This window comes from Eretmochelys imbricata, chromosome 2 (genome assembly GCF_965152235.1).
Source record: "Eretmochelys imbricata isolate rEreImb1 chromosome 2, rEreImb1.hap1, whole genome shotgun sequence".
Taxonomy (NCBI): Eukaryota; Metazoa; Chordata; order Testudines; family Cheloniidae; genus Eretmochelys; species Eretmochelys imbricata.
In genome coordinates, this window is record NC_135573.1 from 80956417 (window position 1) to 80978430 (window position 22014).

At 38.2% G+C, this 22014-nt stretch overlaps 1 protein-coding gene across 1 annotated transcript in view; it reads right to left on the bottom strand.

Moving 5' to 3' along the window:
- LAMA3 (laminin subunit alpha 3) overlaps window positions 1-22014 on the bottom strand; it is a 186313-nt gene that overhangs the window by 5211 nt on the left and 159088 nt on the right. Inside the window, exons 56-71 of the mRNA XM_077809046.1 lie at window positions 18758-18874; window positions 18491-18670; window positions 17246-17388; window positions 15903-16079; window positions 14306-14457; window positions 14044-14194; window positions 13560-13693; window positions 12892-13039; window positions 10805-10927; window positions 7989-8113; window positions 7525-7645; window positions 5214-5354; window positions 3956-4086; window positions 2812-2946; window positions 950-1094; window positions 494-663 (exon numbers count right to left, since the gene is read on the bottom strand). Of these exons, the coding sequence (XP_077665172.1) occupies window positions 494-663; window positions 950-1094; window positions 2812-2946; window positions 3956-4086; window positions 5214-5354; window positions 7525-7645; window positions 7989-8113; window positions 10805-10927; window positions 12892-13039; window positions 13560-13693; window positions 14044-14194; window positions 14306-14457; window positions 15903-16079; window positions 17246-17388; window positions 18491-18670; window positions 18758-18874 (2293 nt within the window). The remainder of the gene's footprint in view (window positions 1-493; window positions 664-949; window positions 1095-2811; window positions 2947-3955; window positions 4087-5213; window positions 5355-7524; window positions 7646-7988; window positions 8114-10804; window positions 10928-12891; window positions 13040-13559; window positions 13694-14043; window positions 14195-14305; window positions 14458-15902; window positions 16080-17245; window positions 17389-18490; window positions 18671-18757; window positions 18875-22014) is intronic.

The following is a 22014-nucleotide window of genomic DNA, read 5'->3' on the forward strand; positions in this document are numbered from 1 at the left end:
AAAAGGACACTCTTCTGAAAAACCCGGTCATCAGTCTCCGAGAGTTCCATCCCAGAAACCAGTAACAGAAGCACCCAGTCTGGTCTTAATTGTTGGAATGTAGGGGGAGAGTTTTTGACCTACAAACACAAGTCAATTAATTTGTTAACACAATAGTGGCTTTTGGAATCATAATTATGTGTTACACCATTCACATTTCTGAATGTGGGCTGAAGTTGGCAGATTTAGATTCTTGGATTGTGCCTCAATGTGCACTAAATTCAAGCATCTCATTCCAGGCAACCTGTTCAGCTTTGTTCTGTAGAAACAATGATTGGGAGGAACAATGATTGGGAGGAAAAGTTCTCTGTCAAGCCCCTAACAGAACAATCAGGGTGCACCCTATTACTCCCAAAGAGATGCACATGGGGAAATCATAACCCTTAGCACCTAAAGGCTTAAGATTAATTGGAGAGTACAGCATTAGAAGTTAAGTGGAGAACTGTCACATTACCTGTCTGTCAGTGATGCCTGGGAAAGTGTATACAGCAAATGACTATTGGGAGTGTTGCCAAACTGATAAGCTCCACTGATGAAATTTAGCTGAGTAGGTAAAGCACAGCTCTTCTGGTCTAGCTGCACTTCGGCACCTGTCAGGGAAGCACGGTACTTTTTCTTCTGTAACTGCAAGGCAGAATTTAAATCTTTAATATGTATAACTGAGATAGTAATTCAATATACATATTTCATAGTTCCCATCAGAATCAGTCAACACCCTCCTTTGAATGGCTAAAGAACTTATCACTCTGGAGAGTTATATATTGAGCATGGGATAAGGAGAAGGGAGAGCTTGTTCCAGATGCTAGGTGGAAAAGGAATAACATCAGTTCCTCAGCCCTGCCAGCTCATGTGGTGGAGCCTAAGCCTGAGAATCAGTGTGGATTGGAGTTTATAGTAAACATAAACATACCTTGAAAATCTTAGAGCTGTTAGGATCTGCTAATTCTTTCAGCAGCATTGGCTGGAGTGACTTGTACATCCTGCAGGCTCCCACGGATACACCAGTCTTCTCAGTATAATTGATTAGATTTTGAACTTGAGGGAGCTGACCTGTCCTAGAATAGGGAATAAACATGAGGAATGAGAATGAGCGCTATAGGAGACCACCCTTTATCATCTATATTATTTAATGAAAACCACCATATATTCTAGAGCTGCATTGTTTGGACATATAGCCTTACAAGGTAGATCTACTCTCAGTGATAGTCTGTTCAAGGGACATCTACCAATTTTCACCTGTCACAAGAGTATGATTTATATGAGTGATTCTAAACTCTTGGCACAGGCAGATCCAGAATTACTGTTGTAAGAACTTCTATATTTTGTATTAGCATGTGATGTCACCAGGAAATCCCAATCACTTATACAGTAGGTGGCTTATAGAGTCCAGTGCTGTGCCTCTGGCAGCTTTAGCAGGCCAAGCCTAAATAAAAGTATCAGCTGCTTCCGGGAGGGGGGTGGGGTGGGGTGGGTGAGTGTGTGTGTGTGGCGGGGGGAATCCTTGAAGATGTTGCATGACCTACGGGGTGGGAAGTTTGTGAAACATGAAAGGAGTCTGTAGTCTGGAGCTCTTGCCTGAAACATCCCACCTCTGCTACAGTCCTACTGCTGAGGTAAGCCACTGCTGTTGCATCCTCAACTGAATTTAGGAGCCTACCAAAAACTACCTACTTGAAAAAATGCTGTTGCCATTGAGAAAAGGGAGCTGGAATACAGTAACTCTGGCAGTGTCGAACCTTCTGGACTAGAGTAAGAAGGTGTTGCTGATTAGCGATAGAAGAGGATTGGTCAGGGCAAACCTACAGTCTTGCTAGATCAGCCACACTCCCACTCAACTGGATGCCCAAGTGTGAGGGCTAAAAAAAACTATCAGTTTGTTACTGTGCAACTCTGCCCTGTTGCCAGAAACACTTTTATACCAATCTTCTTTGTGCAAAGGCTAAATCAATGAGAATAAATGTACACATATGTAGGTTGTAAGGTTTAAGGAATCTCTCCAATTTTGGTAAATCACAGATGGACGGACAGGTTAGTATACATGTTGCACAACTTCACAATGCTAAGGCAAAGATTTAATGAAGATATATACAAACCAAAAATACAACATATTTTTTGTGAAACCACACACACTCATGCACATCCAAACACTCAATAGTCAGTAGAAACAAGCAGGCCCCAGCTGGGAGAATACCTGTGATAGGATTTAACTTAATGAAAGAAAACACTTACGGTGAAATTTCTCTTCTAAATTGGGCTTGCAAAGATGTATTTACCACCAGGTGGATGTGGAGGGAAAAAACTGAGTAACAAATGCGTAACATAAACCAGCAATCAGGTCTTTTTACAAGTACCCCCATTTATTGATGTAATTATTTATTTTGCATATACAAATGTTTCTTGCTCATGCAATTATCTGGCTGCACATGTATTTTTGATGACTATAATATAGGCAAAGATGTTTGAAAACTTTGGGCGTTGCAATATACGCATTCCAATATAATGAGGCTTTTAAACCAAACTTCTAGTGAAGGAATACAATTCAGAGTGATCTTCCAATACATCAAAAGATCAAACTCCATTAAATCTTATAAAAGTGATGAATTGGCCAAATACAGGAATGTATTTGTTGTGCAACAAGGTTATGCATTCAGCAAGGTTTCATGTATCTAGAAGAAATGCAGATTAGTGAGAAGCAATTCCAGTTACTCATAAAGGAAAACAGGACATTTCTCTCTTTACCCCAATGTCTGCAAATACTCCCGAGTTAAGTACCTTTGTATAAAGACATTGGAGATGCAGCCTTCAAAATTATCACCACCCAATTTTATAGGTTGACTTAATTTTCTAGACATTCCTTGAGGTTCAACAACCATTGACACAGGCAGGTCATCAACCAGGAGCTTGACCCTGAAACAAGATGGATACAAATAAGAGTGAAAAATTTAGGAAAAACACACTACCAGCTAAATGAATTTTTTTTAAAGAAAGATCTGACACACACATGCCTTCCAGTTACATTTTAATTCTGAATGCGTTTACAGGCCTGGTCTCCTATCACTTCCGTTGGTTTTATACCCGTACTAGTTCACTACTTAACCATATTTAAAATGGTGCAGTACAGTTAGAATGAGAGCAGAACGTCACCTTACATTCTTTGGGTGAGATCGTGGCCTCAGTGAAGTCAACAGCACAACTTCCATTGACTTCAGTGGGGCCAGGATTCTATCACTTATGCCAAAAGGAAACAGAATTTGACAAGTTGGACACTGCTACTACAGAAAAACTCTGAACGTTATCATTAGACCAAGACTTTAATACAATCACAGGCTATTTTTCAAACCCCTCTTTTTTAGCCAGCACAAGTTTTTATATAACCCTACAGAGACCAGTGTGTTTTAGAAGTCATCTAATTTTCAGTAAATTAGATAAATTTTAGTAAATTGTCTCGTAATCTATATAGGAGATCAATATCGAGAAAATTAGGAGAGATATTACCCTTCCTCCTCAGGCCTGTAAAACAGCTACATTAGATAGGTTTGCAGTTTACACTCAAAGATGTGAAGACTATGAGTGTGAGAAGCTGTCCAATGCTATGTCTTGCCCAACCACAGAGAAAGACACGTAGCGCACAGAAAGGCAGATTCAAGCCTTTTGGTTTGAAAGCTCAGACTACCAGTGTTGCTGTGAAGTATAGGAGCTGAACTGGAACTCAGCAGGTATTGACATGCAAATATACAGATCAAGAATCAGCCAATGCTTCAGAATGTCCATATCCACTGCTAGCACAATTCAGAATTTAGTTTTAACTATGTACCGTTTTATAACCAAACATCAGGTCAAGAAAACATTCTACAATCTTCTCTTTCTAACCAAGGCTTGCATTCCATTCAAAAACCAAACACAGAACTGGACTTACATCCTGTCATCTTTGATTACTGACACATAATGCACTGAACCATCTTCATATTTCTTGCTGGATTGTTTTTCCTCATCTGTCATCTTTACGACTACAAAGCCGTCTCTCAGAAAGATGGTAAGAATATTAGGCTAAAAAAATAAAATAATCCTATAAAGTTATCATTAAATATAGGCAGCTTCAGGTTTTCCTGATATCACCATGAACCCAAGTCCCAATCGTAAGTCAGCGTGGCAGCATGCATTGCTCCCAAGAGTTCTTGGAATCCAACATGGCTCCATGGGAGGAAACCTTCCTTCCCACAAAACTGTTCTGGGCCACCCCAAAAGCTGTACCTCTCCCAGGGTAATCTCCCAAATCATACTACTCCAGAACCCCTGCAATTAACATAGCTCCTGGAGAAGGGAAGAGACCTGCCAGCCTACACCAGACTTTGGGATGCAAAAAAATAAAAACGTTATTTAAACGATTTTTAACTGACTTTTACCAGAGGTAGGGATTGAACTCCCCACCTACTGAATGCCATTGTTTCCTCCAGAAGCACAAGCACACAGGAATTTCTTGTACATTCTGCCCCTCCAGTGGAGTCACTTCTCTCTGCACTTCATATTAGCAAGCAAGTCATTTAATCTCCCTTTACCTAAGTTTACCCATACTGTCTGAGTGCTGTGAATAGTCATGGTTGGAAAATGGGAACATTTTAAGGCAGTGGTTCTCAACCAGGGGTACGCGTACAGGAGATACATCTACTCACCTAGATATTTGCCTAGTATTACAACAGGCTACATGAAAGGCATTAGCAAAGTCAGTACAAACTAAAATTTCATACAGACATTTACTTGTTTATACTGCTCTATATACTATATCAATGTTTCTCAACCTGGTGGGGGGGGTCATGATTTATTTTACAATTATATGGTAAAAATAAGAAAGTAAGCAATTTTTCAGTAATAGTGTGCTGTGATACTTTCATATCTTTATTTCTGAGTTTGTGAGCTAGTAGTTTTTAAATGAGGTGAAACTTGGGGTACACAGGACAAATCAGCCTCCTGTAAAGGTTGAGAACCACTGTTTTAAGGGAGAGTTTCCACCACAAAAGGTCTATTCTTGTCAATGAAAAATTTCAAAACTCAATTTTTTTGGACCAGATCTTATTGTGAGTAGAATTGGGCAGGAAACAGTTTTCCCATTCTGCAAGAAAGTGAGATTTTGAAAAATGTTCCTGTCCCAAACAGAAACAAAAATGAATGTTTCATACCCATATATTGTAATTTAATAATGTTCCACTGGGTGCCAACGTATGAAAGCTAAATCCGACTTGGAAATTGCTGGGAAATGGGAAACCCTCAGCATTCAAACCCAGTATTCCATTCCTGGAGAAAGTTGCAGATCTCACAAGCTAAAAGGCAAAGAGATGATGAATTAGGTTTTCATGTATCACTTTTTTTACTGGACTGCCTAAGATAAGTCTCTCATTCTTTTATTCAAGCTAATATACACATGAATGGAGTCTAACTGAAAACATATAACAGACAAATTGAGCGTACAGTACCTGAGTTTCCAAGTACAGAACAAGTATATATACTTTGTCGGCATCCATGGAGTTAATCTTGATTTGAACCAGTGTAAGTAAACTGAGGCCCATTTAGTATGATACACGGCTCTGCTCTGTTTACTGTCTATGTTATCAGAAAAGGCCAGATGATTTTATATTCAAAGACAAAAAGTAGGCAGGCAGGGTCGCTGTCCACATGAATGAACTTTGGCCTGGAATGAATACATTCAGATTTGAATCCCTTTCATTTATCCATTAGGCAGTGAGGCCAAGAGTGCTGTAGTGGCAGCAGACTCAACCTCAGTGGAAAGGGAGGAGGAGGAGTGACAAGAGTCTTTCAACAGGAAGTGACTACCACGATCAAACCAAGTGGCATACACAGAGTTGAAAGGGAGTCCCACCCAGTTGGCTGCAGCAGGAAGAATAGTGAAAAGGGCTCTGGGGATGGATTTGCACGTTTGAAGTTGTGACACCCCTGGGATGCAGACAAAAACTCAGAGGATCCATCGGGGTAGGAAAAGGAAGTAAGAGATGACTACCTATGCAGACTGCATACACAATATCACCCAATGCGTTCCGCAAAGCAGAGACAGCTACTGGTCCACTAGTCACATTTTTCAAGATCATTTAAGAATAAAAGTACATAATTTGAAAATCTGGAGAAATGCTAAAAGACTAGAAGAGTGCTAACGCTGTACCAGTATTCAAAAACTGCGAGCAGTATGACCTGAGTAACTATAGCCTGGTTAGCCTGACATCAGACCTAGGCAGATCAATGGAAAAGCTGATACTGGATTCAATTGATAAATAATTGAAGTACAGAAATACAATTAAGGACAGTCAATATGATTTTATGGAAACAAAAGTCTGATCAAACAAACCTGATTCCATGCTTTCATGAGATTACAAGTTTGATTGATAAAGATAACTGCATAGATGTAATATATTTAGACTTTTGTAAGGCATTTGACTTAGTACGTCTGACATTCTGATTGAAAATTTAGAACTATGCAATATCACAGGTTAAATGGATTAAGAACTGGCTGACATCTCAAAAAGTAATTGTCAAAAGGGAATCATCACTGAGTGGGGTGTTTCTAGTGGGGTTCCTTAAGGTTCAATACTAATAGGCCCAACACTGTTCAACATTTTCATCAATGATCTGGAAGCAAATATAAAAATCACTGCTGATAATATTTGCAGATGACACAAAGATTGGCAGAGTGGTAAATAATCATGAGGCCAGAACAGTCATACATAGTGACCTGGGTAGCTTGGTAAGTTAGACATTCAGGAACAAGGAACACAAGCCATAACTAAAAATGGAGGGCTGCATCCTGGAAAGCAGTGATTATGAAAAGGATTTAGGGATCACAGTAGACAAACAACTAAGCATGACCTCCCAATATGATGCTGTGGCGAAAAGGGCTAATGTGATACTGGGTTGCATAAACACGGGGGTAGTGAAGAGGGGTAAAGAGGCGTCCACATTTTAAAAAAGATGCTGAAAAGTTGGAGAGGGTGCAGGAAAGAACTGTAAAGATGATTTAAGAGCTTGAGAAAATGCCTTACAGCAAGAGAATAAAAAAGCTCCATCTGTTTAATTTATCAAAAAGAAGATTGAAAGGAGACTTGATTACAGTGTGTAAGTACCTCCACAGAGAGTAAATACTGGGTACTAAAAAGGGCTCCTTAATCTAACAGAGAAAGGTATAACAAGAACCAATGGCTGGAAGTTGAAGTCAGACATTCAAATTAGAAATACAGCACAAATTTTTAACAGTGAAGGTAATCCATCATTGGAACAAACTATCAAGGGAAGTGGTGGATTCTCCATTTCTTGATGTCTTCAGATCAAGACCGGATGTCTTTCTGGAAGTTATGCTTTAGCCAAACACAAGGCTGGGTGAAAGTTAATGGCCTGTGATATACAGGAGGTCAGACTAGATGATTTAACCGTTCCTTCTATGAATCTGTGAACAACAAACATATTAAAAGCAACTTTGCAAATTACCTTCCAGTCATTGGAACACTTCCTACTGACACCAATGGTCTCAGTAAAAGTAACAGATGCAGTGACGGGGTTTTTTACATTCTTCATGCAGCCACGGAATGGAGATGTAGAGATATTAAAGCTGGTTTCAGAGAGAAAAATGTAACTTGTTACCTCAATCACACAATAGTACAACAGTCAGTCAATAGAATGATATGAAATAGAAAAATAAAATAGCAGATTCCAAGATGAATCCTTTTTGCACACAAATTTTCACTGTCATGTCCTGTCACCCAATTAACAAAGAGCCAGATGATTTTCCACAACTCACAGTTTTTGACATATATATATACACATCACATACAACATACAGAATCTGAACCCAGCCCTCCAATAGGATACAACCAAAACCTTTTACTGATGTCAGTTGAGTGTGTACCCAACAGAAAGGCTGGGCCTGCTGACTTTTTAAAATAGTAACTCACCGTTCCCGCAGAGAAGATGGAATTCCACCCAGGTAGTATGTGGTGAATTTAAAGACATTGATGTTGGCTTTAATCCCAGGATTAATCGAAACTAACTTTTGTCTCCCAGAAATGTATAATTTAATCTGAAATGGACAGATAGTGAGAATTAGTGCACACAAAATAAACAAGAATAATTTAGCACATCAAAATGTGCAAACATAGCATAATACAAATGGTCTAATTTTGTTCTGATTTACACCAGTTTAAATAAAGAGTAACTGCATTGCTTCAAGTGGATTTACACTACATTTTGTAAGTAACAAATGCTTAAAAGAGGTATGTATGCAGATTTTTGTGCATGAGTGGTCTAGCAATGAATAGATATAATCATAGTACTTAGATTATGCATTATATTTGCAGATCTCAAAGCACTTTTGAAAGAAGAGTAAGTATCATTATGCCTATTTTACATCAAAAGAGACTGAGGTGATGAAAGGTGACATGACTTTTCTAAGTTCACATAGTGAATCAATGGCAGAGAGGGAGCAGAACACAGCTCTCATAACTTCCAGTCCTAGCCAATGGAACCCACACCTTCTAGCAAGTGCGGTACCCAAAATTGAGTGGCAAAACTGAATACTCACATGGTTTGGAAGCACTCTGACTCATGAAGTTCTGAGAGTGAGTGACTAGTACCATTGAAAATCAGGTGCTAAGTTTCTTAATTAGCAAAAGTGTGTTCTGTTTCATTTTACTAATAAGTTTGGGTTTCTGCAGTTTTTCCAGCTACAATCAGAACTTGAACTAGCCACTCCCTTCTCAGTGCATTTCCCCACACACACACACGCACGAAAGCTGCATGAACTATTCGCAGTAAACAAGTTATTCATCAAATTTAGCCCTCTTGTTTGTGAGCAAATTGTCTACAAACAGGTTGTGATTTCTACAAATTAATATGGTGTTTGAAATTCCATTCGTATCCTATGGAAACATATCTCTGCCTACCAATTGCTTACAGCTGGTTCATTGGGAGTACTGCTTCTGGCTCTTATATTTGTAAGTCAAAATTGAGCTGTTTTGATTGGACACATAGGTCACATCTTGACTGGATGAGAGTGACTTTTAGAATTAGGTTTCTGACTTAAGTACTCATGTATATGAATTCAAGATGTGCCTTTTGTGAATGTTCTTCAATATTCTCCTAAAATTTGCTGTTTAGGCACATATTCCTGCCAGTAAACATAGCTGTTAAAATATCCAAGGAAAGCTGAACAAAAAAGGGACACAGACAAGAAAATCATTTTAAAGTTTGAACGTATGTTCACAAATAATTATTTGTAATATTTCCCGAGCTCTAATTTATACATACATAAACCCATACACCATTGTTATTTTTACTTTTCAGTCACATTTTCTTATTGTTGAAAAATCTATCTATTTTAACAGTAGAGTTTAACTATACTTTTGGCCAAAATAATCATCAATAAAGGGATTTGATTATGTGTTTCAAAGCAGACTTCATATAAATAGCTCCACAAAATAGCACAAAATGCTTTTAAGCTGATGAGATAAAAAAGCGGTTGTATAAAGGTCAGTTAAAAGTTTTTTCTTAAAACTGATCTGATAAAAATACCAAGCTAAACATTAAAATACTGTTGGTATTTGCAATTAATATGATAATCCTTAACTAAAGCAATACTGTCAGGGTTTCCTCCCCACTCTGAACTCTAGGGTACAGATGTGGGGACCCTCATGAAAGACCCCCTAAGCTTATTTTTACCAGCTTAGGTTAAAAACTTCCCCAAAGCACAAATCCTTCCCTTGTCCTTGGACAGTATTGCTGCCGCCACCACCAAATGATTCAGACAAAGATTCAGGAAAAGGACCACTTGGAGTTCCTATTTCCCCAAAATATCCCCCACAGCCCTTTCACCCCCTTTCCTGGGGAGGCTTGAGAATAATAGACCAACCAATTGCTTTTAATAAAAGTACAGACCAGACCCTTTATGTTTAGGACACTAAAATTAATCAGATTTTTAAAAGAAGAACTTTATTATAAAGAAAAAAGTAAAAGAAGCACCTCTGTAAAATCAGGATGGAAGGTAATTTTACAGGGTAATAAAAAGATTTTTAAAACATAGAGGATTCCCCTATAGGCTCAACTTCAAAGTTAAAAAAACAGGAATAAACCTCCCTCTTAGCATAGGGAAAATTCACAAGCTAAAACAAAAAATAATCTAACGCATTTTCTTGCTATTACTTACAATTTTTGTAATTTTAGATGTATTATTTTAGGATCTTGTTAGGAGCTGGTTTACCTGGTTGGTCTCCTTCTTTGTCCCAAGAGGGAACAACAAAGAGAGCACAAACAAAACCTTCCCCCCTCCCCCAGATTGAAAAGTATCTTCTTTTCCCATTGGTTCTTCTGGTCAGGTGCCAACTAGGTTAATTGAACTGATTAATCCCTTATAGGTAAGTGATTCTGTACCTCTGGCCAAGAGGGATTTTATATTACTGCATACATAAAGGTTGTTACCCTTCCCTTTATATTTATGACAAATACACTTGCAAGAGGGCAAGTCGTTTGAGTGGTTATGTGCCAGGAATACTTTACCCACAGAAATACGTGATATTGAGCAGTGTAAAGATTAATTTCCATATGAGCTTCACACATAAGCTAGTGTTTTTCTAGCCTAATCATCTAAAAAGAAAGGCAAAACATCACAGTCAGAAGAATTTGAAAAAGGATGTGTAGCTTCAGCCATTATGATCTATATATTTTTAGAAGTTCATGATACTTTTAATAAAAGATATCATTTGTTTAAATGACATACTTGCTGATATGTTCCATCATTTACAGCTGCTTTATTGCTTGCTATTTCCTTTGGAGGTTGTGAGTCAAGTTTGTATCTGAACACCAGATGGCCATTTTCAATATTCAAACTAATGAAATGATCCTGCAATAAGAAAAAAAACCACGGTGTAATATATCATATGTATTTTTATTGTCTTGTAAATTATTTTAATAAAGTTAAATAATACTACTACTCTTATATAGCACTTTTCACCAGTAGATCTCAAAGCGCGTTACAAAGGAGGTGTTTACAGATGGAGAAACTGAGGCATGGGGCAGTTAAGTGACTTGCCCAAGGTCACCTAGCAGGCCTATGGCAGGGCTAGAAACAGATCAGAGGTCTCCTGAATCCCAATCCAGTGCTCTGTCCTCTGGGCCACACTGCCTCCCAGGACAGTAAATAATAACAAGGAAGTTTTTGGCAAAAAATAAAAGATAACATTCTAGAATGTACTCTTAATGATATATATGATTAACTCAAACTCAGGAAAACGAATCAACTCAAAAAAGTACCATCATATCTCTACAAAATTTTGATAGCATCCTTTTTTTATTTCAAAGAAATTGCTATAATAAAATTCGGTAACAAGGCAATGATTTATTATATTAACAAACATACCAAATATGTCTATAGCATTCTTATTAGATAAGTAATACAACAGGCGATATTATCATTAGTTATAGCACCTAACAGATTACCTGAAGCCTCAAAGTTTATAGGAATCATCACCTGTACTCTAAGTTTCTCCTTGCTCTGTTATCTAACAGAACTAGAGCTGGGCAGAAAAAGGTAACTCCATCTGGTTTGTGGGATTTCAATATTTTGAAATTAGGTTTTGTTCCAGTTTGGAACAAATCTGCAAATTTCAAAATTCTCTAAAGAAATGGAATTCAGCCCCAGAGCTGTGGACCCTGGAAGCCTAGACTCACAGCTGACTGGCAGGTAAGCTGTCAAGGGGGCGGTAGGTCAAACTGCAGGAAACCAGGTGGGTTTCCACTGGAACTTTGGCAAAATAAATGATCTCTGCAAAACTTTCAGATTTTGCAGAATTGGCAAATACTAATGAAAATATGTTTTGTTGGAATTTTTCCAATCAGCTCTAATCACAATACCTAAATCAAAAAAGCACTCATCTCAGATACCAGTATAGGGTCAAATGTTCCTCTCAGTTACACTGGTACAACTCCATTGGAGTCAATGGGTTCAACTGGAGTAATTGGGAGCAGAATTTGGCCTATAATTTTGAAAGGTAGGCACAAGTGACTATTACATTTTTTTGGGTTACACAATTCCCTTTGTCATGTACCAATATCACAAAAATAACTGCTTTGATGAAAAGGAAAAATGTATACAGAGTCCTTTTAAAGGAAGGTTTACATTACCAAAATGTGATTTATCTGTAACATGATTCATAACAACAGTGTATTTTTCTTACTCTTTTGGGGGTCTCTTTCAGAGCCATATACAGGGTCAAAGCAGTTAAAACTGCAGCCCATCTATTGCATTTTCATTAATGCTACCATCCTCCATTTCCAGCTGCCTCTCATAACCTCAGTGGCTTTGGGAGAAGTGAGATGATTTGATCCTTACAAATTATTCATCACCTTCTATTTGTATGGGGTATTTCAGGGATGCACATTACAATAGTAATTTCTTCTTGAAAGCAAGACAAAGATTTGACTGGCTCAAGAATAGCCTTTTTTAAAACTTATCAGGTCATCACAACAAAACATTGCCACCAACAATTCTCCCTCTGAGCCTGTTTCTTCTAAGATGGAGATGCCATCATTCAAGTGAGTAATGGGGCAATTCTTCACCATACAGTACCTCACACTCTCTATTCACTGCTATAATCAGCATCTGTTCTTTAAATGTCTGTTTCTAAAATGTGTTATAATTAATATTCAGTAGCAATAAAACATAGGACAGAATTTGCTAATCCATTTCACAGATGGCTATGGTAGTTTTGAGAGCTATTATTCCGAGCACTTTCTCAATTAATTTCAGTTTTCAAATTATTATAAGTATATATAGTACTCAAAAGTTAGAATCACTCCATTAGTTACCTGGTTTTCTGCAAAAAACACCAAGCCTTCATCTGCAGTAGTTTCAATTTCCTGCTCGTAGAGCAAATTAGGAATATTTGCTTCTCTAGCTGTGACAAGTGCATAGCCTGTGCCTTCAAAATAGTTTTGGTCAGACTCTGCTTTATATCTGTAACAATGAAACATCATAAATCAGAATATATGGGAGCAAATAATTGCTACCACACGGACATAACAAGAACCACACTAAATGTAATTTTTAAAAAAGCCTAAAACAAAATATTCAGTAACAGGGGTGACCAGATTCTTGTAATGCCAAATCCTGACCCGACTGAAGTCTATTTCTCATTAACCTCAGTGGGATTAAGATATGGTTTCTAGAGAAGAAAAATCTTATTTAAAATATTTTAGTGACCTGATGTTTCTTTTTAATGTCATTTTAGGCTATAAAGAAGCCAAACATTGTATGCCATGGAGCTGAGGTGTTTGAATATGTGTCTGGTTATTAGAATATTTGGGTGGCAGGGTATGTGAACTGAAGTTGCTGTGGGTATGAATGCTTTAGTAAATGGTAATTTTCCCTGATTTTAAGTGGTCACATCAACAGGAAATACACTTAATCTTAATTTATCAGTAATAACGTTTTTTCAATTTCTTAATGTAGAACACTTGCTGTGTTTATTTCTTACCTACTGCATGGCTCCACTTCAGTGGTATTGAGATTAAATGTCCTCTTGAAGTTGTACAGGCTAATAACATTCTCATTTAGGTTGTCTAATTCAATGCAGCCTTGGTAACGAGGGTAGTCTAGTGCACTGGGAGGCTGCAAAAAATAAAAGAGCCATAAAAAAACCCAACCAAAACATCAACATCAATTTAATAATGTTGACACAGACATGAAAACAGTAATGCTGTAACTATTTGCAAAAAGAAATTTTTTTTCTTTTTATTCTTTTTGCGAATACAGACTAACACGGCTGTTACTCTGAAAGCTGTAACTATTAAAATGTATTCCAAATAAATGATATTGTTTAAGCTACATGTTGCCATCCAAGAAGCACTATAACATGGTATAAATAATCAAAAGTATTAGCTATAGAATACTCAATGGTTAAAAATCCCTATTTATGATGATTAAACACTTTTACAGGCCAGAATGATATTTCTATTTACCTGAAAATCTGGTGCGTATCCTCCCACATAAAAGACAACACTGTTGGGATCCAGATTTAGGAGTGTGTGACTGCTCCCACTGCTACTGTCAAAAGTCTTCTTGTCTGAGGTTGCTGCTTTAACGTAATTCAACTTTGCATACTGGTAAATCCTAAAAGCCAAGGGAAAAAGTAAAGGAATAGTGCATTTTATTAATAAAGTAACGTCTAAATATGATACAGAAAAAAGGGATAGAGTCGTTTGTATTTTAAGAGTCTCGTACCTTTCAAACTTCACACGATCCAAAGTAGCTTCCTCAGTGTTACTCTCAGTCACTGATGGGTCCACTTCTATTTCGGCTTCATTGCCTCCCAGGTTATAAACACAAATGAGACGACCATTTCTCACAGCCATACCAATGTAGTCCTTGGAAGCCTAAAAATAGAAGAGCAAATCAACTATCAATGAATGATTGATGCTAGAGCTGGTAAAATATAGTAGAATTACTTCAGGGACACTGCAATGCTTTGAAAGCTATCCTCCTAATGTAGCAATCATTGCATTTAGAAACTTTTTTCAGTTTACTAATTTTGGGATGGCTGTTTTGTAGCTTCATTGGTTGCTCTGTTTCAATAATAATAATAATTTCAAATCCATTTAAGAGTCCTATGCACTTGGATTGAATGGAGTCCAAACACAACTCTTACTTTTATTACTATAATAAAAATATTACTTACCAATAAAAATGCTTTCTACCTTTGTAGTGCCTTCCACATGAGGTTATCAAAACACTATATACATACTAATTACTTTAGTCTCACAATGCCTCTGCGAGATAAGTAAAATGGAAGAAACAATATTAAGTCCAATTGCTCCTATTGAGATCCCTGGGAGCAATAATCTTTCATACAATTACCCTTTTATTTCTCCCATACAGAGTATTTCAATAAACCTCAATCAAAGCCATCATAGGCCAAATGTTCAGAAAGACTAGAATCGTAGAACCATAGGGTTAGAAGGCACTGCAAGGATCGTCTAGTCTAACTCCCTGCAAAGATGCAGGATTTGTTGGGTCTAAACTATACAAAACAGATGACTATCAAGCCTCCTTTTAAAAGCCTCCAGTGAAGGAGCTTCCATGACCTTCGTAGGCAGTCTGTTCCATTGTTCTACTGTTTTTACATTTAGGAAGTTTTTCCTGAGATTTAATCAGGAAGATAAAATCCACTGCGGAATAACTGCACTTAAACATGTACCTGCATATCCACCACATTTATAGTGAATGCATGTACAGGTGGGTAACTGAGCATACAAACTGATAGGTGGTACCTATATACATAGGAAAATTGGGGAATTGTGCTAGGTGTTTGTGCAAATGGCAGTGCATGAGCAAGAATGTATTGTTTTGCATATGCAGGAGAGGGAAAATAAAGAGGTAAGGGACTAAATTTTAAATAAGAGGAGCATTTATAAACCCAATTAAGAAAAGGTTTGTTATTAGTTATACTGCAGTAACACTCAGAGGCCTGAAACAGGATCAGGGTCCCACGGTGCTAGGGGCAATACAAACACACAGGAAGCCCGAAGCAAACATTTTTACAATGAAGTCCATGGTTACAAGTTAGGGTCACTGCCAAGATTAACTGGTGGCATCCATTATTGGGAACTAACTTTTAAGGCAGAACAGCAGGATAAGAGAAATAGACATTTGCCCAAACAGTTATGTGTCCAGTGGAGGAAAGGGCTATGTTTCTTCCCAATAAATGTATTCCTACACATAAAAAATTAAGCTAATGGAAGTTATCTACATTGACATCCCTTTATACTCCAAAATGCATTTTCTGTTCTAAGTATTGGAGTAAATCAAAAGAAATACCTACATCCTTATTACCCAGGTACATTACAAACATATTTGAAGCCTGTTGCAAGCCATCTTGTCTTGGCAGAGGTCTTTGGAGAAAAAAAGAAAGGGAAGTATAGCCTCTCAAATCCTCAAGATCACTTGGAGGTCGAACCTCTACCCCAGAACGACCATTGAACCTCATGGGAATAGCAACCTACCAAGAAAAACAAATACAATAGGGTAAACATTTCTACCTTTAAATTAAAAAAGGCATCACCTCCCTAACAACACTGGTTTGTGTCCGTGCTAAGTGACCTGTGACTAACAGCCGTGGATTGCTACAACACTGCAAGACCAGACTCTAAACCAACATAACTATAGAGCAGTGCAGGTACTACTCTACTATTACTAATACTTAGTACTTATGCAGCACTTTATATCTTCAGAAATTAACTAATCAGTTCCCACAACACCTTTGTATTGTAATTATTATTCCCATTTTACAGCTGAGGCAACAAAGAGTCCAGGTCAAATGGAGCTGTTAGTGCTCAACACTTCTGAAAATCAGGCCTCTTATTCAGATGCCTACACATGGATATAAATGCCTCACTTCAGGCACTTGGGTTGAAATTTTGGTCTCAATGCTTTGCGCCAGCCCTAGATCTCAGGCCCTTTGCTCAGTTCCCTAGCTTCGCTGCCTGTCAGGTACTACAACATGTAGCTAATAAAGATATACAACACCAGTATTCTTGAGAAGTTCTCTTTAGGCCAACATCCAAGCAAAATCTTTTTCAGTGTGGACCACATCTTAATGGAGAGTGTCTCGTGGACACTTGCCCTGTTATTTGTGATCACATCATCCCGTGGCAATCAATGGGAAAATGATACTATCCAAGTAATGTATATTTAGCTGCCTTTTAGTGCAATATAGAGGTTAGAAACAAACATCAGCAACGCTGTGTGACCTGCCAGCTCTCTGTGGATCGCCAGTGAATCACAGATCAGTTTGAGAACCTCTGTTCCAATCAATAGTGACTGGCTTCAAAGAGCAGCATCCAGCCCTCCTCCACTGGAGAGAAGGTCACCACAACAACGAGCCTTTGAAAGGAGAGGAAATACCAAAATGGGAATTGTAGGGATGATCTTGGCTAGGAGAGGGACCTTGGAGTGGGGCAAAAGGAAAGGTATACTATACTGTTGTATCTAGTTTATTCTGGTGCCCACCACCACAGTATCTAAAGTGCTCGCTAAAGCCAACAGATTAATTTTTATGTAGTATCCTTCATACATCATATAAAATATTTTGCAGAGGGGATTGAAAGCATCCTTGTGTACAAAAATCCCTCGTGTCAAGCAATAATGGATGTTTTTGTGATAGACCTTATTTGCAGCATCTCTGGCCTGCTGAATGAGCTCTCTTATGCGGTTTACATTCTCAGATATGTTGCCTATTGGCATCAGCTGTTGGTTGATGCTCTCAATCTTGTTAAACAGATCCGGGAGCTTGCTTGTTAATTTCTTTACTGTTATTGTGATGAGAGAAAAAAATTATTGGGGGACTGGAAAGGAGGAGAGATACAAATGCAAAAAATGTCAACTCTGATAGTCTTATCACAAGTCTCACAATATTTGGTGTTTCCTTAAAATCCCAGCTCCTGGAGAAAACAGATTACATGAGAATCTCAGCTTTCTTTTTTTTTTTAAACCTAAGTTTTTAACCCTCATGGTTGTGGAGAAAAGCCTGGAAATGTGACACGTGTCTAAAGGCTTAAAAGCCAAATAAAAAGAACTCCAAATTTATTATTTTTAAAAATCTCATGATTTTAAAGCCAATCTCATGGTTTTTGGATGCTAGGGGTTGGCCAAATTTGCTATACATATGGTTAGCTAATGCAATTCTCATTTTGCATACACTGGTGTAAATCAGGAGTAGCTCCATTGACACCAGCAGTTATACTGAAGAAAAACACTTGTAAATAAAAGAAAAGGAGTACTTGTGGCACCTTAGAGACTAACCAATTTATTTGAGCATAAGCTTTCGTGAGCTACAGCTCACTTCATCGGATGCATATATCTGTAGCTCACGAAAGCTTATGATCAAATAAATTGGTTAGTCTCTAAGGTGCCACAAGTACTCCTTTTCTTTTTGCGAATACAGACTAACGTGGCTGTTACTCTGAAACTTGTAAATAAGCAGAACATCTGGTCCACTGTGTTTCAAACAATGCAGTTGTGCTTACATAAAATACACCATCCAGAAACTCACAACACTTTTCATTGTTATGATTTAATTATCCACCTTATCATAACACTATTGTTTTAAAAGCCACCTTCATTCAGACGCACCATCTCTTATTATTATTACATCATTAACAATGGGGTTAATTTCACATACTGTATTTTATTTTATTCCATCAGATTCTACAGAGCTAAAAACAAATTCAGCATATAAGTTCCCTGGGGTAATGACTATGCCTCTTACGTTTTTACAGCACCTTGCACACAGTGGATGCCACCAGAAACAAATAATAATAATTATTATCACTATGTCTACCTGGTTACTCTGACAGAAATTTGAGAGGCGTTAAACAACACACATTAGCAAAGAGCAAGCACAGCACCCACCTGAATTGTTAGCTTCCGTCAAAGCCTTATTGAAATCAGCACTCTGAGTGCTTCCATAGGTGCCCTTTATTTTTTCCACATCTGCTTTAATTGGGTTCAGTTCATCCAGTACGTTAGCAGTGATATCATTGGCATTTTTGACCATGTTCTTTGCACTGGTAATGACACTGTCTATGTCATCTAAAACACACACACACAAAAGTCTAAGTAAATACTTTAAACAACAGCAGAATCACATAAAGTAGATGTGCTCGGTAAATGACTGACCTCTATTTATCCCACTGAGATCATTTTGGAAAGAAACAAGGTCCGTCAGCATCCTGTTCTTCTTTCCTTCCACAATACCCAGTCTCTGCTTTATATCTTCAAGAGTTGGATTAATATCTGAAAAACAGTGCACTATGAATCAGCCTGGTGGGTGTTATACAAAGGTGCCCTCGGCCACCTGGTGGAATGGCAGCGGCACTCTGCACTGTCACATGAGCTTTGGGCATTTACCTTTCCCATCCCTATTAAACAACTTAGGTAGTAGTACAGATAATAACCAGGGGTGAAGACACCCATTCTTTCCCTCAGAATAGGAAAAAATGAGTGATTAAGGCAGCTTAAGAGAAGGGCACAGATTTTGGGGATACATTATTATGAATATTCAATACATTATGATTATATATTATGTATATAATGCACAAATAAAAATACGATGTCCCATTATGATTATGACTAGTGATTATAATACTGCCACAAGGGGACATACCTTAGAAGACTAGTAATGAAGAATGAGAATTGTGAAGATGACATTATAAAAAAAGAACCACTACTGCATTCAGATAACTGCAAGATCTGGAAGGATAAAGACATTTTGATAAAAACAAAACCCAGCATGTATGGGACCACTGTTATGTCGATACTGCTGTACGGATTGGAGAGCAAGAGTATGAGGAAAGCCAATGAATGCAAGATTTTGACTGCAGAAATGAACTTGCTGAGGGAAATACTCAGAGTTTCAAGACTGCAGAAAATAAAAAATGAAGAGATAAGAAAATGGCGAGGGCAAGATACATTGGATAGATGTGGTGAAGAATGACATAGACCAAGAGGGTTTAAAGATGAACAAAGCTGTGAAGCTGTGTCATAAATATAAAGGGAAGGGTAAACCCCTTTAAAATCCCTCCTGGCCAGAGGAAAAAATCCTCTCACCTGTAAAGGGTTAAGAAGCTAAAGGTAACCTCGCTGGCACCTGACCAAAATGACCAATGAGGAGACAAGATACTTTCAAAAGCTGGGAGGAGGAAGAGAAACAAAGGGTCTGTGTCTGTTGGTATGCTGCTTTGCCGATAGATCAGGAATGGAGTCTTAGAACTTTTAGTAAGTAATCTAGCTAGGTATGCGTTAGATTATGATTTCTTTAAATGGCTGAGAAAAGAATTGTGCTGAATAGAATGACTATTTCTGTCTGTGTGTCTTTTTTGTAACTTAATGTTTTGCCTAGAGGGATTCTCTATGTTTGGAATCTAATTACCCTGTAAGGTACCTACCATCCTGATTTTACAGGGGTGATTTCTTTACTCCTATTTACTTCTATTTCTATTAAAAGTCTTCTTGTAAGAAAACTGAATGCTTTTTCATTGTTCTCAGATCCAAGGGTTTGGGTCTGTGGTCACCTATGCAAATTGGTGAGGATTTTTACCAAACCTTTCCCAGGAAGTGGGGTGCAAGGGTTGGGAGGATTTTGGGGTGAAAGACGTGTCCAAACTACGTTTCCCAGTAAACCCAGTTAGAGTTTGGTGGTGGCAGTGGTTATTCCAAGGACAAAGGATAAAATAATTTGTACCTTGGGGAAGTTTTAACCTAAGCTGGTAAAAGTAAGCTTAGGAGGTTTTCATGCAGGTCCCCACATCTGTACCCTAGAGTTCAGAAGTGGGGGAGGAACCTTGACAAGCTGGTACAAGATAGAAGTGGTGGAAGGACTTCATTCAGCCCCTTTGTCGCTGTTAATATAATGGATGGGAATCAAAAAAGTGAAGAAGCCATGAAAGAAGAGAATGGAAAACAGGATGAAATATTATACTATGATCTATATACTATAAGATTGTATGCTTGTGTATCTGCTGGGCCACCTGTAATGAATGTACGTGTGCATATGTGTGTGGACCACTGATCTCTACAGGATGGAACATCAGAACTGCTCAAGCGTGTGTGACCATGTCACCCTCTATTGGCTGCATTCCAGAAAGGGTAAATACTCTACTAAGCATGCACCATTATGAATGTTTCCCAGGTTACTGCTAGCACAGAATATATTTATGGATCAAAATAACAGTGCAGAAAGCCTACCTTTGCTTTTCATTAACAGACCTGTCAATATTGTGCAATTTAAGCTATTCAGGGGTTTGGCAAACAGACGTGCACGGCATAATCCCACAGGCGTGTGTTAAACATAGGATACCCGATAAAACAAAGGGACAAAAGGCAAGTACAATACACGGATCCCATTTCAGTTAAAGATGCTGAGATGCTTTACTGCAGAATCAGATGTTACATTATAATGCCAAGAAATGGAGACACCCTCCCTCTACCTCTCCCAAGGGGAGAGTAGCTTTTGTTTCCATAAGGGCCCCACTGACAATGACTGCTGAGGGAGTTAATCAGTGCATTCCCTAGCCTTCCCGACCACACCCTTCCTTAGTTAGTGCTGCCCACATTTAGGAGTGCACAGGCCTCCTGGAGCCCCTCTGCAGTGGCTCTCCCAGTGGAAGTGCCTGGTGAATTTAACTCATACTTTATGTCCCAATCTAAAGGATTTTTAAAAAAAACTTCCGCACACACCCATAATAATACAAGTAGGTGCATGCTTATAGATCAGTGGCAATGGTCAGTGGATTATATCTATTATATATAGCCTTTTTGAGTGACTAGCCCCAAACCTTGCCTTACCTATTTTTCCGGTTTGAATATTTTAAATGTAGGTGTTTTAACCAGATCAAAATGTTCCTACTGTATTAGGATTCTGTTCTTGGAGATAATGCTCAACCTTTCTGAGCCATTCAGAGTACACTAAGCAATACACTAAATAGTCTTTGCAATTTGCATACTTCTCTCTCTTTGACAATCACATCTGTTGCAGAGACAAAAGCCTGTCTTTAAAATACACTAATACCTAGTTCTTGTATAGCGCTGATCATCAGTAGATTCCAAAGCACTTTACAAAGGAGGTCGGTATCATTATCACCATTCTACAAATGGGGAAACTGAGGCACAGAGAAGTTACAGTGACTTGCCTAAGGTCACCCAGCAAGCCAATGGCAGAGCCAGGAATTGAACCAATATCTCCTGAGCCCTAGTCCAATGTTCTATTCATTAGGCCCCACGGCCTACACTCCCTGTCTTTCTGGTCAGCAACCAAATCCTATCAATACCACAATATATTTTACAGTCCTTTTTGTAGCATTCTTGGTTAAAGAGCTCTTATTACAATTTGAAACATCTTTACAGAACTACAATGTCTTGGGATTTCCCAAGAAGTA